At 44.5% G+C, this 15,770-nt stretch overlaps 1 protein-coding gene and 1 long non-coding RNA gene across 9 annotated transcripts in view; one reads left to right on the forward strand and one right to left on the reverse strand.

Annotated features, from left to right (window-relative positions):
• The window catches only part of PDE5A (phosphodiesterase 5A), a 639,000-nt gene extending 629,093 nt beyond the window's left edge, over window positions 1–9,907 (reverse strand). For 4 of the 8 annotated variants that reach the window (XM_069230178.1, XM_069230177.1, XM_069230176.1 and 1 more), the window contains exon 1: window positions 8,869–9,170. In XM_069230178.1, the coding sequence (XP_069086279.1) occupies window positions 8,869–9,170 (302 nt within the window). Of the gene's footprint in view, window positions 1–7,900; window positions 8,081–8,868; window positions 9,171–9,785 lie in introns of those variants that run through there. The other 4 variants (XM_069230182.1, XM_069230181.1, XM_069230180.1 and 1 more) reach the window with 2 other exon arrangements.
• On the forward strand, window positions 9,100–11,014 carry LOC138289542 (uncharacterized). The gene is made up of 2 exons (XR_011202550.1): window positions 9,100–9,235; window positions 10,649–11,014. It is a non-coding gene; the product is annotated as an uncharacterized lncRNA (long non-coding RNA).
• The last annotated feature ends 4,756 nt before the right edge of the window (window positions 11,015–15,770 follow it).

Raw genomic sequence — 15,770 nt, forward strand, 5'->3', positions numbered from 1 at the left:
TTTTGTACTTTTACTGAAAAAAAGGCCTGGCACTGAAGCCAGTTAAAAAGCACACCACCTAATAACAAAAAAATAAGAATTTGTAATACAACATTTGAATATTCTTGGATTTGTTTCAAATGAACACCAGTCACACTGTAAGCATGTAATCTGGTTATGAAACGGACGCACAGGACATTTTAAATAGCTCCTAAAACAACTATCAATGACATGTATTGGAGAATGTATTGTACTCCACTGATAATTATATAGCACTTTGCAATGTAATGTAAAGTGGATTTGTAGAGCGCTGCTTGTCCCCTATGTGGGTATCCATGCACTGAGTAGATGAGTGCAGGCATGTAGTAAGATTGAGCCTGAGTACAGGCAGTCTTGATGGTCCTGCAGGAAAACTAATTGAATAGCCAGGTCTTCAGTTTTTTGCAGAATACAAGAAGTGAGGAGGAGGCCCTAGATCCACTTTCTACCACGAAAGGGGCAGAAGTTCTTTGTGGACATGTATCATGCTTTTCCTTGCTATATTTACAACATTAAACACATTTGTTATGCCTACTGTGTTACAATTTGTCATGATGTTTATCATGTACTACTCAGCAGCGGTCGCCGCATATGTCAAGGGTTGGGGCGGGGGGACGACAGGGGAAACATTTTTAAAGAAAAGAAAACTCTTACTGTTTCCCTCACGCCGATGTATCTTGCTATTTTGTGGTGCCCCAGCATTCGCTGGGACACCAGCACAGGCTCCCCAGCAATCTTGGCACTGCTTACATGCTAAACATAGCATGTAAGCAGCGTCAGGAGTGGTCTGAGCGGCTCGGACTGTGGCTCGGACACAAGCTTGGGGTCTGTGCTGTTTCTCCAGCCCGCTGTATACAGCCAGGTTGGAGAAACCTAAGTGTGCATGTGTGCTTGGTCGGCCTCAGGCAGCCAGCCAAACACACATGCGCACTTAGAGCACTCTCCCCTCCTCCACCCTCCCACCTCCTGTGGCCTAGCCCTGCCCCTTCCTGTACACTCTGCTGGATGAGCCAGCAGATGAAAAATGATGAAAAATAAAACGATATCAAGCTATCATTTTATTTTTCATCTGCTGGCTCAGCGAGGGGGTGACGCCCCTGGGTTGAAGTGGATTACTGCACAATGCCTTGCTGAATGCTGTAGTGGGTGGAATAAAAATGTGAATAACACAATAAAAGACCAATGGTTGAAGAGAACATGCTGAAAGCCACTATAAATGAATATAATATACAAATAATTTTAGTAAAATCAAAAGGTATTGGCAAAAGCCAGACGTAAAAATGCCAAAGCAGCCCCATCACACCTATTGCACGCACATACTTGGCATCAGATTCTGGCTGTGAAATGTATTCTTCAATCAAATCCAAGCTTCAGCTTGAGGGTAACAGAGTTGCGAGTCAATCTGGCTGTAAAAACAAACTGATGAAGTCTGCCTTGCCTTAGTCAGAGAACGTTAGAAGTGTTATTGACAACTCTATCCTCCCATTACACAGACACACTCAGGCATTTGAAAACAAACTGTATGGTCAACATGGAGTCACCTTTCTGAAGACATGTGGGGAACTACTACAGAGAAACCTTTCTCATTTTAAGACTATGCTTTTCATCCTTTCCGTCCAGGGAGATCTCTTGTAAATTGTTTTATCTGCTTCCCGGACAATCACAAATACACAATGTCAAAATATATTTACTGTGATGGTGAGCCAGACAAACATCCATTGTTCCTCGAATATTTCTTTGCTCAAACATTTTTGGGTTGGTTGTGGGGGAGGGGAAAGCAAAACAGAACACAGGATTTAACTGAGGTGTGGAAGTTGTGAAGTAATGCAGCTCTCGATTTCTCTTTAAATAAAAAAAATTGCACAGTGCACAGTTTTCGTTGTCCTTTGGTGCTGTGAGAAATTGTTCTAGCTACAGCAAAGGGCTATGCACAGCAGTGGAAGGACAGCCTCCACTTGGCAACAATCCCCCACCCGTTGTTTCATGCCCCCAAACCAGTGGTCGAAGTGCATTAAAAAAAGTATGGAACTGTGTTGCTGCATGCATTGGGGGCAGGGTCAAAGTTGGAGCTAAAAAAAAATATTCTATAAGTTTTTTTGGTCTTTCACCGTTAGGCAGCTACATATAAAATAACATGCAGCTTAAATGGAAAATACATTTAAAAAGTTGTTACTCATTAGGAAATGCCCTATAGTACATTATGAAACCTCTATCAGTTAATGCATGGCAGATGTCTGCTTGTAACCAGAGAGCCACAGAATTAAGTCTTGATTGTGGCAGTGGAGAAAAGTGACTTGTGTATTTTTAGATCCACGAGGTCACAGCCTGTGACAGAAAGTTCTGTGAGTATGTAATTCATTATTTTAAAATTGCATTAAACACAGTATAAGATAGACTGCTTCAAAATGTGCAAAATGTTTATGATAAAATGGTTCTTTCAAAATACAGATTTTAATAATCCCCAAAGTGTATGTAGGGCATTTTTTTTTTACATTACTGCCCTTTCAACACCTCCTGGTGTAGGAAGCGCAATGTAAATACATTTACAATTAAAAGCACAGCACTTCACAACCCAGTTGTTAACTCTTTGCACTACCACTCAAAAAGAATAAACCTTTGTCATCACAAAGCTTTGAGTGATTAGACCAACTAAAGTCAGTACTGGCTCCAAACATCCATTACATGTGTGGATTAAGTTGTAGGGCACATTTAGATTTCTTTCAGGCAAGCAGGCACCCTGGCAGGAAGGTTCGTTAAGACTTCTACCCTGCTTTGGTTTCAAAGTACAGGAGACTCACTGAATGGCACTTCAGCTGAAGCATGTAAACTATCAGAATTAACTGTAATGTGACTGTTGTCTTTTTACATAAAGTAGGGGAGCAGTGTTTCATAAATCATAAAAGTATTGGCAAGCTGTGCCCTTCTGATCCCACCCACTTTGACCACTGACCAAAACCCTGGGGATAAATAACCAGGGCCTTACTCCTGCACTGTCCATTCCTGCTCTGCACGCAGATGAGCTCTCATTGCTGACCCGTGCAGCTAGTCCACTAGCTGCAGTGCTCCTGCTCTCCCACTCCTCATTGCTGCATTAGTAGGAATTGCTGCCTTGCCATTCCCTTGCATAGAATGGCCTGCCCACTGGGCATCCTCTGCCAGGAAATGCAACGTGCAGCAGTGCTGGTGATATTTATCTCCACATGGGTTGAAGTCAAAACTTCAATTAGGCAAAGAGGCAATATTTCCTGACTTCACCTGACTATGTGGGCAAAAGTATATGTGAGGAGTGCCAGAAATTCATGCAATATACTTTTGGTAATTATGCAAAGTTTCTGGAAAATTATACTAAATTGTGCACAATTATAAGAAATGCAGAACTGGCATTTGGCCGTATATTTTAGTGCAAAATGCATCTTCATATCATTCTAGGACACAAGGGCCATTTGATGCTAAAGCAGTAGTGCAAAATACACAAGCACCACATATAGCAGCTGCTCATGCGCTGGTGGATCACAATGTGATTTTTTGTGTGAAAACTGTGTAACTACATAATGTGGCGTAAGAGCACAATGTTTAGACTTTCGCAAAACATGCGTAACATCACACCTCATGCTTTTATGATTCTTTTGTTAGTAAGCAGGAGATGCAGTTAGAGTCATCCATTTTGGGTCAATCTTTCCAACTTCCCTTTTTAGTCTATATATTAGCAATTATGTAAGCATTTTACATATTTTCCTTCCTAAAAATGTATTCTCTGTATTGGTGGAAGGCACTTATTTATATAGCTGTAAAGTGGGATGGAGGAACAAGTGGCGAGTTACCTATCCACAGGCTTCTTTTAATTTAAGAACCCAGGTTGTTATTACCATATTCAAAGACACTAATTTGGTCCTTGTAATCTGCAGAAATTGGTTCTAATTTTGGCATCAGCACATTAGCAAAATAACAGATGATGAGAACACAGAGACGAGCATCAAAAAAAGCATAGCTTGGGCCATTTTATTAAAAAAAAAAAGGTCTCATGCTCTCAAGCCTGAAACGGGACTGTGTGTGTTCTCACCAGATTTTGGCTTCTGAAAGGGGGAGTGACAAAATGCAAGGCACTTTGAAAATGTGTTCGGTTGTGGTGTCTAAAGTAAACCACAACGGTTTTACTGTAACGTTACTCCAAGTTGGCAATTTCATTGTAGAGGAGAGTTCATACAAATAATGAATCGTCTGACTGTCACTAACTCTGGCCCGCTGAACTCCGCCCACTATCTGCCACCGCACATTGTTTGGGATACCAGAGTGTTTTTTTTTCCTTTTACAGAACTATTCATCATGCAATATAATTAAATCATTAATAAACCATTTTGTTAGTATTAGATGTTAATTTTATATTAAATAAATACACCAAGAATTCTGAATGAACAGGAACCAGAAAAACGTTATTGAGTGAAAAGTTACGTCAACTATGCTGCGTTTGTATTTTTGCTCACAGAAAATCTACTGGCAAGAAAATACACATTACACTAAGAGCACATGTGATGGTTAAAAGTGAGAGGACAGTAACGACGAAGGACGGTGGCAAGTATAACCCTTGGCCCATGTGTTGTGGACACAAACAATATCTGGAAATATTTTGAATACATTGTTTTGGAAACAATTATTTGAAAAAGGCCATCTGGTATATAATACGTTTTTTAAGCAGTGCTCTTTACCTCACTATGGTTTGAAAATAGTCAGTGGGATTCCTACCCAACAAAGTGGTAGTAGATTTACCTGCATGTGAAAGATGAACGCCCCATTTGGCTCAGGTGGGATTCGAACTGGTGATCTGCAGCTCACAGAAGATGCCATCGACGGCCAACACTTCACAGGCGTGCACCTCCAAAGGAGGAAAGCAATCGGCAAACCCCTTATACAAACACATCCATCCACACATTACCCCACAGAAATGCATAAAAGGATCTAGCTTGCGCTATCCAAGACAATCCTTCATATTCAATGCATATTCCATTCCAACCTGGCCCACCGCTATCCAATGTGATTATCATTGAAACAACACGAAAAATAAGTAAATGCAAAATCCACAGAACCCCGTGTTTCCGAACGACCACCTCAGAACCGTAAAGGGTGCTTGTATTTCAAAAGCGCTTCTGTACCACATGGATGGCTTTTGATGAAGCTATTCAAATACCAGTAGCATAACATAATAAGAACAGGCGCCTATTCCCCCACACACATTATTCACTTTTCACGAACTTTACCTTGTTGACACTTATTACACTTTCAAATTGCATTATTTGTCCCTTGCTCTGAAGCTATCTCTGTATTTCAGGAAAACAAAACCTATCCCTGATGTACGGTAAGATATACTCCCAAAATAAGTAACATCTGCAAAAATACATGCACGCACATAAATGTTATATAAGTGCTGTAAATTGTATTTGTATAGCGCTTACTACCCCTGACGAGTCGTCGAAGCGCTTTGCGGCGAGTAGCACGCTACTCCGGAGCTAAATTAGTGGATTAATAATTAATAGATAATATTAAACATCCAGTGGTGAACTGTAGGCGTCCTGATTTCACATCCACTGATCTCTTGTGTAGCGAAAGCTAGAATTGGCGGGAATGCGAACATGAAAGCAAAGCTACAAATGGTTTCTTAAAGCTCCCTGAACTGCGCAAACAGCAACGAGCCGAACCACCTGTTGAAGCTGACGTAGCAAGAGAGCCATTGGCCTTGATGCAATCTAAGAAACTGACAGTCTGATAGAAAAAAAACAGTCATGATTTGGGGATAAGACTCATACCCCAGGGCCTCGGTGCCACTGCACCTGCTGCACTATTAGTAGCCAACCCCCTGAACAGCAGGAAACGCGAGCTCTACGGAACACCTGTTCGCTGTGGAATACAGTGTAGAATTGACTGTGCTCCTCATGCTGTGTATCACGTACAAAGTACACGGGTATACAAAGCAGGCGCTGCACTGTAAAAGTGAGAAAGCGAAAGCATGTAATGGTACCCTCTCAGGGACAATGGGAGACATGCTCATGTATGTGGAGAAAACAGGGAAAAGATACGTTTTTGCAACGAAACAAGGAATGTGTTTCCGAACTCAGCCTTTCAGGAGACCATGTAACTTTTTTCACTACTGCTGTGAGGAGAAATGGCAACATATTTACGCCTGACCTTTTGAGGGTATTACTGTGAGGCACATTGTTGCGAACAGCACCAAAATCATTAAGTGGGGGACTGAAAGCATGGTCTTGCTTTAAACAATGTAAAGCGGGGCAGCAGCACCAAGTTCACAAGTGTTCCAGGAAGTGAGTCTGCAGTTTGCACCTTCGAGGTGGCTGCTCACGAGGCTTCACGCATGCGCACCACCGCCTAAGGCGGTCTCCTCGAGGTTACAGAAAATAGAGATCGAGGAACAGACAAAAGGGCAAAATGTTAACTTCTTGCAGGCTCTTCAACTCACCTTTATCTGTCAGGCTGTCAGCTTGAGCTCTGATAACTGTTATCAATTACTGACCTTCTGACTCCAATGCGACCCCAACTACACAGGTGCAGCACCCCAGGCAATGGGAAAGCAAATGATTGGCCTCAGTCGGCGTTGACATATATTTCAAACGCACCAGTTTCACTTTGGATAAGGTGTGGACGGAGTTATTGCAAATATGCGTGTGCCCATTTGTGAATTAAACTTTAGAAAATAACTAGCCGGACCGAAAGCACTGCACATCTGCACTTTTTTGTAAACAGGTGAGGCGGGCTCATCGAGAAAAGAAGTAACTTCTCCACAAATCATGCGTCGTTACTCGTTTCCCGTTATAAAATCAATAGTAGTTATTTAGGATGTGGTACAATTGGTAACAGGGCCCATGAACCAATTAGTTTCCCCGTTTCCAAAAACTTAACAGACTATGTTTATTTGTTTCGTTCACTCTCAGGTCCAGAAGCCCCACTTAAAGCCTGTTCCACCTCAACACAGTTAGTTCAGGCCATTTTTTGGACTGAAAAACGATCACCTTATGTTTAACAACTTACAACTTCAAGGCCGTGAAGGGGCCTGTGAACGCAAGATGCAGAAACCCCTCAAAATGTAAACACTGTACTGGTCCTAGAAACACAGCCCTTCCAGCGAGAAGTGCTTGTTCAGGTGAGAACGGCCATCTTTGTGAAGACCTCTGGAGGTCACAATATGGTGTTGAGAGCGGGGCTTCTTAATGAGCCGTGTACGTACAATGCTTTGAACTCACATTATAAGCAGCTACTAGTCCATCCCCCAAACTCCCGAGACTGCTCACATTCACAGAAAACGTCTGCGGGGTCACGAGCCCTCTGCACAGCCCTCCGCTACCCAGCGCCCAGTCCACAGGGGTGAAATCCTATCTCTCTCTGCACAGATGGTGACTGGGAAGCAGGTGGTACCCACTGGCTGCTGCACGCGGCGGGTCAATAATTCGTCTCAGGGGCTTTCAGCTCCCCCTCCCCATGATCCGCCTAGACACAGCACTCCGTGCGCACCCACTTCGAGGGTGACGAGTGTAGGGCTAGGCGTGGAGAGAACATAGATGTCAACATAAAGATGTTTCCGCGTTGACACCAGAGCTCCATTCACTTTTCGGAAATTACGTCCCAAACCCAAGCCCGTCGGACGACTCTCGTTTGAAAGGCGAATCCCTCATTTTCAGTTAAAAAATACAAATTTCCTCATATAAACCCTGACGCCCTGTTCCCTAAATGCATATACATTCATTGGCACGTTCAAGCTGTACCAGCATTCCAACGTCAGGTAACCCTGATAAACAAACCTGCCAGCCGAAAGTTATCTTAACGCTACCCACCCCTTTCCAGGTAGCCTTTCGCATTGTTTTCCCAGTGTCCCCTTTACCTAAGAGTGCGCCCGCCCACAGGAGTCCGGCCACCGCCTGCAGCTGTCCCCGCGCTCTGCCGCCGCCCGTTGTCTGTCTTCATCCCCGGAAGGGGTCCGAGCATGTTTATCACGAGGCATCAAGCCCCCCGGTGCGGCTAGTGTCGGCCTCCTTTCTCCCCGGCCCACTTTCTCCTTATGTGGAGGAGCGTGAGCTGTGAGCGCAAGAGGGGGGGTAAGGGGGAGTGTTGTAAAGCGCCCTGTCCCAGGTCTCGCATACACGGTTTTTCCTCCAACAAGAGTCTAATCCGTATTCCGCGCTTTGTGTGCTCGGTTGCATTCTTTCCTCGGTGCAAGATGTTCCGCACAAAAATCAGGAAGGGACGTTTGGCACAAAAGTTTAAGTGAAGTGGTGTTTTTGAGGAAGGGTAGATGAAAGCCAGCTTCTTGCCCTTCTCTTGAAAGCAGTAAAATATACGTATTTCACAGGCTAAAAAAAGAATCTAGTGTTATCCGAGGTACCCAATAAAGCAAGTATGACAGAAAAGGAGACGTTGATTGTATATATAAGATGAAAAACAGTGCCTCTATCTCCCCTTTCAGGCCTCTCCGTCATTTTAGAGACTAGCAATTGCCAACATATGCACTCATTCGACAATAAGGGCGATATCCCACGGTCCGAGATATTTTATTGGCACACCAGGAACATTTCTGCATCAGCTAATGACAACAGAATAGAATACACGAATATTGTTTACCAGAGAGCCAATGGAAACTAAAAAACTTTCAAGAAAATACAAAATGAACCAAGTGAGGGCAAATGTAAATGCGAGGCATGCCCTTACTCTTCAGACTCCCAGCGCTCCTCTGTGGCCCTGAGGGGGTGCTGCTGCTAGTGCCTGTTGCATGTTTCCATTGTTTTGTTTTATGTTTCTTCCTGCCCCGCACTCTGAGCTCCCCTCCCCCGCAGGCCCTGCGTTTGAACTTACTGTAGAGTGCAGCCGGTGGGGTGCTCGGCGCCGCCCCCTGGTGGCGGAGGCGCGGCTGGGCGCGGGGCGGCCGTGCCCGTCTCCTGGGGCGCACAATCATCCCGGGCCACCACTCTCCTCCGCGGCCACATGCCGCCACCCCGCTTGGACCTCCGCGACGGCCGAGGGCCAGGAAGAAAGCGCACCGGGCAGCAGCACGGGGGAGGGGAAGCCGAGGAGGAAGCTCCGCCGGGCTTGCGGGTGGTCCCCCGTCCGGGCCCCGCTGCGGCCGTAAGCGCGGCTGAGCCCGGGCTCGGCCGCATCTACCCCGGAGCTGCGGCCAAGAAAACCCTCCGCTGGAGCCGCGTTCTGTTCCTCTGGACCTGAGGTAACTTCAGAACCAATGCTCCAGGCTCCGTGAAGGCCAGCGGCGGAGCGACCACGCAGAAGTGCCGAAAGTCCCCGACATCTTTCTGTCTTTTCGGAACAAAACGGTCCCTTGTGTATTGACAAATGTAGTAGATGTTTGCTGTTTTTCCCCTCTTACAAGGGAGTGCCGAGTCTGGAATGAGCCAATAAATCTAATGCTGGAGGATTGGGAAAGTTCCCGTCCGACTCTCTGCTGCTTCCTAGAAAGGCAAAGGCAGCCGGAGGGAGCGCAGCATTCGCAGCAGCGGGGGAAGACGCCACAGCCAGGCTGTGCTCTCTGGGCAGCCCTACTGCGAGGGAAGAGGGTACCACCCTCACTTTTGTGTGTTCCTCTGGGGTTCCTGCTCCTTACAAGGTCATCCGTCGTTCCTCTGCTGAGAGAAGGGGGTACACACTGCACACAACCTCCCCTATAGGCTAATCGCGGGGCGGGCGTCAGTTCACCCTGAGTCTGTTTACTCACAGTCCTCTCCCACCCATCACTTCACACGCGCCCGCAGCTCTCTTACCTGGTAGCTTTCCTGACAAAGTAAGAGTTTGTGAAATCCAAGTGATCATCCAACCAGGCTTCAACGTCTTCGTGTGCCTGGTGCTCCATGCTTCTGGGCGGGGGCGCCCCCGAGGGAGAGGTGACCGCTCTGAAGAGAGAGGATCCCAGCCTGCCTGGAAGACTGGAGTGATTTAGGGAGGCCGCAGTTTTTTGTATGTTTATTTGGCTGCTGACCTCCCTAGAGAGAGAAAGGCTGCTGGACCGCCTCTGGGCACTGGGCTTTCTTCATGATCAAAGGCTGGTCGGTGGATGTCGGTGCCAGCTCTCTAGCTCCCCCCTGCACCGCGTCCTCCCTCCACCCCCCGGTTGCCTGGTGCTGGAGATGCTGCTCCATGTGCCTCAGGTGAGCGCTCCTGGCCTGGACCATACACTTCTCTCTGCTGCCCCCTATCGGCTGCCGCGGGGCTTCGCAGGTGTTCTACTATCCATGGGGTCCGTAACAGCCAAGGGTTAGTGTTAGTAAGGGTTCGACAGCGTGGAGGGTATCTTCGAGAATAATCACGTTTACAACTCATTTTCAACTTTTATTTTACGGTCAGATTTTTGCTGCGCCGTCTTTCTGTGATGTAAGGCCTGAATTTCAATTCTAGATGGAGAAGTATGTAACTTGAGAATAACCATTGGGTATTGCTTGCTATGGGCTGCTGTGATGAGAACACATTTACACGTGGTTCTTGAGGGAGGATAGGTGTTTAGGTTGAAGCCCACCATTGTGACAAGACTTCTTGTGGGCATTCTGAAAGCTTTCTTGGGAATGCATTGCACCATTGCTTACTATTTGGCTTTGTGGTCTGTAACTCACATTTTCTGGCTTTGTTTCAGATCGTCCAGCATGTCATCGGCCCTCCAGTGTAGCAAAGCTTCTTCACCATCGCTCCTTGTATTGTCCACAGCTTCCATTTTCTGTAATGAGGCCTTTAAATTTTGTTCTTATCATGTCACATTTGCTGTTCCTTCAAAGGCAGAAGTCAGGTGTCAGGCTCTGTCTTCATAGGGTGCTTTGCATTTACTTTTCTTTCTCAGACTTCAAAGTGAGAGGATTTATGTGACAAGATTGCTGGGTACTGGGAAAGAAAATGTTTTTTTCTAGCACACAACAGAATCTGTCTGTAATTTAGTGGCACAAATATTTCAGAATATATCAGAATTAGAAAAGCACAAATAAAGCACATGTATTGTAATTCAGAAGTGTCCTCTAAACAATATTTTAATACCATCAAAACAAACCAGTAGTCTAGGTCATGCTCCACTCCACTCTACAGAACTCTATTCTATTCTGTGCTTTTAACCTACTCCACTTCATGAAACTACACTCTGTCACAACACTCCACTCTAATCCACTCTATGCCACTTCATTCTTGGCCATGCTACTCACTCTACAGCACTACATGCTGCCTTACTCCACTTTAAGCCATGGTACTACACATGCCACTCCACTCTAAAACTTCACTGTATGCTACTCCACACCACACCACTCTACAACACTCCAAAAATGGCTACATTTCCAAAATATATTTGAAGATAATAATTAGGTGGTATATCGTGGATTTGGGGAGTCTTATTTCTATTATTACTACCATAGTACTGGGACATACCAGATATCGCTGTTATCTGTTACTGACATAGAGGCATTTCATATTGACAACACTTGTTTTTCATTACCACGGGCAACTGGGCCCGATGAACTGAGGTAAACGCTGCTAGGAATCTTCTATATGGCAGCCGCTAATGTAATCTTGATGCTGTGGTCATAATTACCACACCAAGAATAATAATAGTAGCTTGTGATGATTTTTATTGAACTTAAGTAGCTGCTGATGCAGAAAAGGTTGGAAACTCCTGCTCTAGAGTAATCTGTAATCCAGTCTTGTGATTGTTCCTGTCTGCCACTGTCTTCGGAGGCATTCAGATCGTAGGACCCTCCACTTGCTTCAAGTGTTAGTTGATGTCCTGAGTTGAGGTTCTTTTGTCTGCAGTTTCCCTCCTGCTTATATTCAGTTAAAAGTATGGGCATGGTTTAGAACAGTGGTTCCTAACCTGTGGACCGGGGACCCCTTGGGGTCCGGGAACCCTCCTGAGGGGGTCCGTGACTGCTTAAAAAAATTAATAATATTAGGTCACAGCTATCAGTAATGACTCAGTGGGGGTCCACGGGTTCCAATAATGATTCAGTGGGGGGTCCCCAGGCTCCAGTATTGATAAAATGGGGGTCCAAAGAAGTCAAAATTTTGGGAGCCACTGCTTTAGAGAAGGACAATAGAGAGACAATGACCACAAAAAAGCAGATTTCCAGTCTGTCTTTTTTATCAATTTGGGCGAAGGCCTGCACCTGAAGGGGGTTCGAGGGGCCAGAGCGGAAACCCCTCCGAGGCCCTTGAGAAAGCGTTCCAAAAAGGGCGAGCAGGCAAAGGGGGGACCGAAAGTGGTCTCTCCCCACTCTTTTCCCCACCCCCTGCCCTTCTGAGTCCTCGGCGCATGGCTGCAGAAGCAGAATGGGGGCAATAACCAAGGATGGCCCAATGGAGGCCAAAAAATCTTTTGAATTTCCCCAACCGTGCCCCAGGGGCATAGGTAGGGGCTTAAAAGGGGATTGCCTGGCCCGGAACCCCTCTGTCTCACCTGGGCGGCCGTGCAGCAATGCAAAGAGGACACCCGCCCCACCCCCCACACCAAAAACAAGGTACACAAAAAAGAAATAACGTCAACGCCAAGGGGCAAGATACCCAAAGGACTAAAAACTTGATTGGTTTATGGCAAATTGATTGATGGGCTTGTGATATCCAGATATTGGAAATTTATGGGGTTGTTAATATGTCGAAAGTGATTTATGACAAAAATGTACAAAATATAAGCAATTAACTCACAGGCTTTCAACCTCATGGATGACAGCGTGATTTATGGCAACTCATGGTCTATTATTTTGCATGCCTATAATATGACACAATGATTTATGTCACTCATAAAAGTAAAGGCAGACATGCTGTAAATCAATATTAATAAACCCCGGCCAACATTTCCCACATCAAGAAACTGATTAATGTACTATTGTGAGTATTTTCGTGAATGGGTCATCTGAGGGGCAGGCACCTGTAAACAGATGCACTGAAAATGTCCTTCAGATTTGTCACACGTGATCTATTTTGGAGAAAAACGCTGGCCTCTGAGGAGATTTTCGTTTGGAAATTGTGTGGTCAAGGCAGTGTCTCAATGGGAGAGCTGTCTAGCTTTAAGCCGGGCTACCATAAGTGTAAGATTTCGCGGTTGTGGTGTTTTCTGCATAATTGTGGCTCTACAACATTTGCCACATAATCCATTAACTGCCTCATAATCTGCTGATTTTAACACAAACTTTGTTGCTAGCTCAAGAGGATCATACACAGCTGGGTGAAAAGTGTTGCTGTAAAGTAGAAGGCCATTCCCAAAAATTGGCTGCTCACCTTTCTGTTGCTTGATGCTGTATTTGTGTGTTAAACCAGTACTAATGAGGCAAAAGCTTCGCCCACACAGTACGAGTAAAAATAAGAAAATAAGAAAGCACCACTATCACAAAATATGCCACAATACTCTGCATGATTTTCCCTCTCTTGCCGCATAATTTAGTGTCCTCTGCCGTATAGCTTGCTCTTTTCCTTTACATAATTCCAGTTACCTTGACTTTAAGTCAGGCCCAAATTCGTCGTTCACAGCACAAGCGTCTCCTGTTTGCTTGCAACAGCCATTTGGAGATCTTTGCTTTTTCATTCAATCCAGTCTATTCTCCAGTGGGCATTTCATACCCAGCTACGACCAGTGTTTGGCAGACAGCCTCAGATGAAGTCCCTTTCGACTATTTTGGCTATACTGGTTTTGTTAACTATAGCAGGTATTGTTTATGGCGGTTCCTTTCTTGCCCATGTAATCTCTGTCATGGGCCAAGCATTCTCTTCCATATGACCCTGATGTAATGTTGCCAGGATCCACATCCACAAACGATTTTTTTCATTGCTTTCACAGCACGGCCATTAATGTTTTACTAAGCAGTCCCCTTTGACTTGGAGTCATATGCAAGGGTCAGATCTTCAGATTTTTCCATTCGCTTAATGTTTGTTATGCTTGAGAGGGCGCCAGTGAGGCATTTCATTCACATTTGCTTTGTTCCTCCTCCCGATCCTTTGACAAGCGGCCTACAAGGGGCAATACAAGAAGTGCATGTGTCACTGCATATTTACATCACACCAACCTCGCCTTGGCAAGATGTATATATGTCACAGAGGCCCTAAAGTTACTCGTGCGATATTTCGAAGCACAGTTCAACGAAGTCCCCAGGCACCAATGGGTCTTTTGTAGTGTCCCAAAAGTTGTTGTACTTTCCATAATATTTTAAAATAAAAGAAACACAGTCAAATGTTTCTTTACAATCATTTCACCCTTTCAAAACTACAGCACGAACTTGCGTCTTAAATGGTTTTATTATCTTACGATGTGGTTTGTTAGCCTTTCCAGACAGAAAGGGAGGTAGGGACATGGAATGTCCTATTCGAGTGCCTCTTAGTGAAACTGGTATTGGCAGTGGCTTGCAATACCGTCTGTTATTAGTTCCAAACATAGCTTATACTAGAAAATCCAAAAGGAAATTGGAAAATATACAAGTTAATATTATAGGCTTGTAGACTGTAATCAAACCGCAGGTGGAAGGGTTTGTGAGATCAATATTTCTGCATATAACCTTATGTATTATTCTAAATCATCCAAATGCGCACTCACGCATGGAAACAAACGAGCAAAAGTCTGCCCCACGACACACACTTTCAGACATGTTGTGTTTTTATTTGTGTGTAAATGCGCATATATAAACACATACACAAGTGTGACCCAATGACACATTTAGAGCAACAGTACTAATAAAGGTACATTCACACACTTATTACTAGAGTGGACAGGTCAATATCCAGCTCATCACAGTACAGTGAAATTAAAGAGTAAAACACTATTTCTCGGACCTGCTGGGTAGCGCCATTAAAATGCAATAGTTTATTACACTTCACACACCCCAGTGCTCACAGAAACACACAAACATACATACACTCACGCCTCTTTAGTTAAGATTGACACTTCAACCTTTGCTCCATAGAAAATCCTGTTTTTGAACCCTTAATAACGTTCCCCTCCCTTAACTGATTGTCATCAAAACAGGTGAAAACTGCATTCTAAATTATAGCCCGGAGCATGCCAAACGTGATGCAGATTGGACAAATGGTTCAAAAGTAACAGAAAGAGAGGCTAACATTTTTTTTTCACTTTTTGAATTAACATTTTTTTCCCCATAGTAAATTTCAGTTGCAAAGAAGTCAGAAAGTTCTGGAAGAACGTCCACCATATTTTAGTGCCATGCTGGGTTACATCATTTGGTGGATTTTCTTGGTTTGGTGAATTATCCTACAGCTGTTTCAATGATATAAGACATAAGTATTCACGAACATTTTTCCAGGGTTCAAAAAGTTTGTTCTGTGATGTGCCCAAGGGCCGCATTGATTCCTGCAGGGTTTCGGTGGGGCTGTGGGGATTGGTGCTAAGGTAGGTGACGGCGAAACAAAGGATATACATCTTCTGGCTGAATTGAACAATGTGAAACCAGAAAACCTGTAATGAATCCTAGCTTCCTGCTTTACTAAATTCTATGATCCAAGGCAATTGTTTAATTTCACTTTCTCTCATTATTATCACATATAAGGGGATCTCGAAATACATGATTTCAGGATGTGTGTTGTACAAAATCTGCTCCTGTGTCTGATTTAATAAACTATGGTGTTGTTCATGTATAATAGGAACCTAGGCCACCCAAAAAGTGCCCATAACAACTGATTTGCCTCTTTAGTTCACTATTGGCGTTGTCAGGAAAGGGGAAAGAATTGTTTCTTAACTCATATTTGAAAACTATAACTTTTGAATTAATACTTCTCAATGC

Source organism: Pleurodeles waltl, chromosome 1_1 (genome assembly GCF_031143425.1).
Source record: "Pleurodeles waltl isolate 20211129_DDA chromosome 1_1, aPleWal1.hap1.20221129, whole genome shotgun sequence".
In the NCBI taxonomy this organism is placed as follows: domain Eukaryota; kingdom Metazoa; phylum Chordata; class Amphibia; order Caudata; family Salamandridae; genus Pleurodeles; species Pleurodeles waltl.